Source organism: Atta colombica, unplaced genomic scaffold, assembly GCF_001594045.1.
Source record: "Atta colombica isolate Treedump-2 unplaced genomic scaffold, Acol1.0 scaffold12, whole genome shotgun sequence".
NCBI classification, from domain to species: domain Eukaryota; kingdom Metazoa; phylum Arthropoda; class Insecta; order Hymenoptera; family Formicidae; genus Atta; species Atta colombica.
The window spans coordinates 294,783-295,942 of NW_017259206.1; the positions used below are offsets into that span (position 1 = coordinate 294,783).

The window sequence follows — 1,160 nt, forward strand, 5'->3', positions numbered from 1 at the left end:
ATTGAGATGCAAATCTGCTTTTAGAAAACCGTTTATCATATCTAACTTACATTGCAGTGTTCTGACTTTTTCCTTAATTTCAGGAAGTCTTTACACTACAGCGCCTGCAAGTACAGAATTTTTAAAACAAATAACAAACGGTGATAACGAGGATCAATAAATATATGTATATATAGAAAAAAGAGGATTTAGTTTATTTATATAATGAATGATTTATTATTTTTAAAAAATCTCCTGCCTATACATATATTGAGATGCTCGATTAAAACTATTAAAAGGCAAACGAATTTAGCAAATTTAATTTCATTATGATAAATGTCTATTGGTACTACGCTCAATAAAATGCGGACAATGTGTGCTTTATCTTTTATAAACTATCTAATATTTATTTAGCAAAGTCAAATGCATAATGTTATTAAATAAATTATAAATTTTATTCATCTTATTTAGAGAAATGAACCCTTTCTCAATAGTGAATAAAACATTTTTTTATTTAGATAATATCGGTACAAATTGCAATTATCTTAAAACTATTATTTCTATTACACATTGTTATTTTCTCTTTAAACATTAAAGAAATAATAAAATATATTAAATCTTGCGTATTCATCACAAATTACGACCGACATCTATCTTCTGTAGATACGATCTCTTTCTCATATACAATCTCTTTCTCTTTCTCTCTTCATGTTAGAAAAATCAAATCAGATTACATAATAAATAGACATTTTAGCTGTGTTAACTCAAATATAACCGTAAAATAAAAATATCTAAATAATCATTAAATACGTTTTATGAATTTATGGGAAAATCTTTTGTTAAATTATTAAGTTCCATTAAACAATAATATTACAATATAAAAGCATTATATAATAACATTATAAATAAAACATTATAAAAACATTATAAATAAAGATTATGCATTCGCGGGTTTCCTCCATGTCCAGATCCATTCTTGGAATGCCAACGTTTCGTGAACCTTACAGTCCACTTCATCAGACTGCTCCTCGCCCTGATGAAGTGGATTGCAAGGTTCACGAAACATTGGCATTCCAAAAATGGATCTGGACACGGAGGAAACCCGCGAAACGCATAATCTTTATATAGAAAACATCCGTGGAAGTCTCAAGAATATTATCAAATATTAATATAAAGAATAT

General features: G+C 27.1%; 1 protein-coding gene across 2 annotated transcripts in view; it reads left to right on the plus strand.

Annotated features, from left to right (window-relative positions):
• LOC108694342 (methylmalonic aciduria and homocystinuria type D homolog, mitochondrial-like) overlaps positions 1-177 on the plus strand; it is a 3,397-nt gene extending 3,220 nt beyond the window's left edge. For both annotated transcript variants that reach the window (XM_018203766.1, XM_018203767.1), the window contains exon 5: positions 84-177. In XM_018203766.1, the coding sequence (XP_018059255.1) occupies positions 84-160 (77 nt within the window). In that variant the 3' untranslated portion in view covers positions 161-177. The remainder of the gene's footprint in view (positions 1-83) is intronic.
• Positions 178-1,160: the final 983 nt, after the last annotated feature.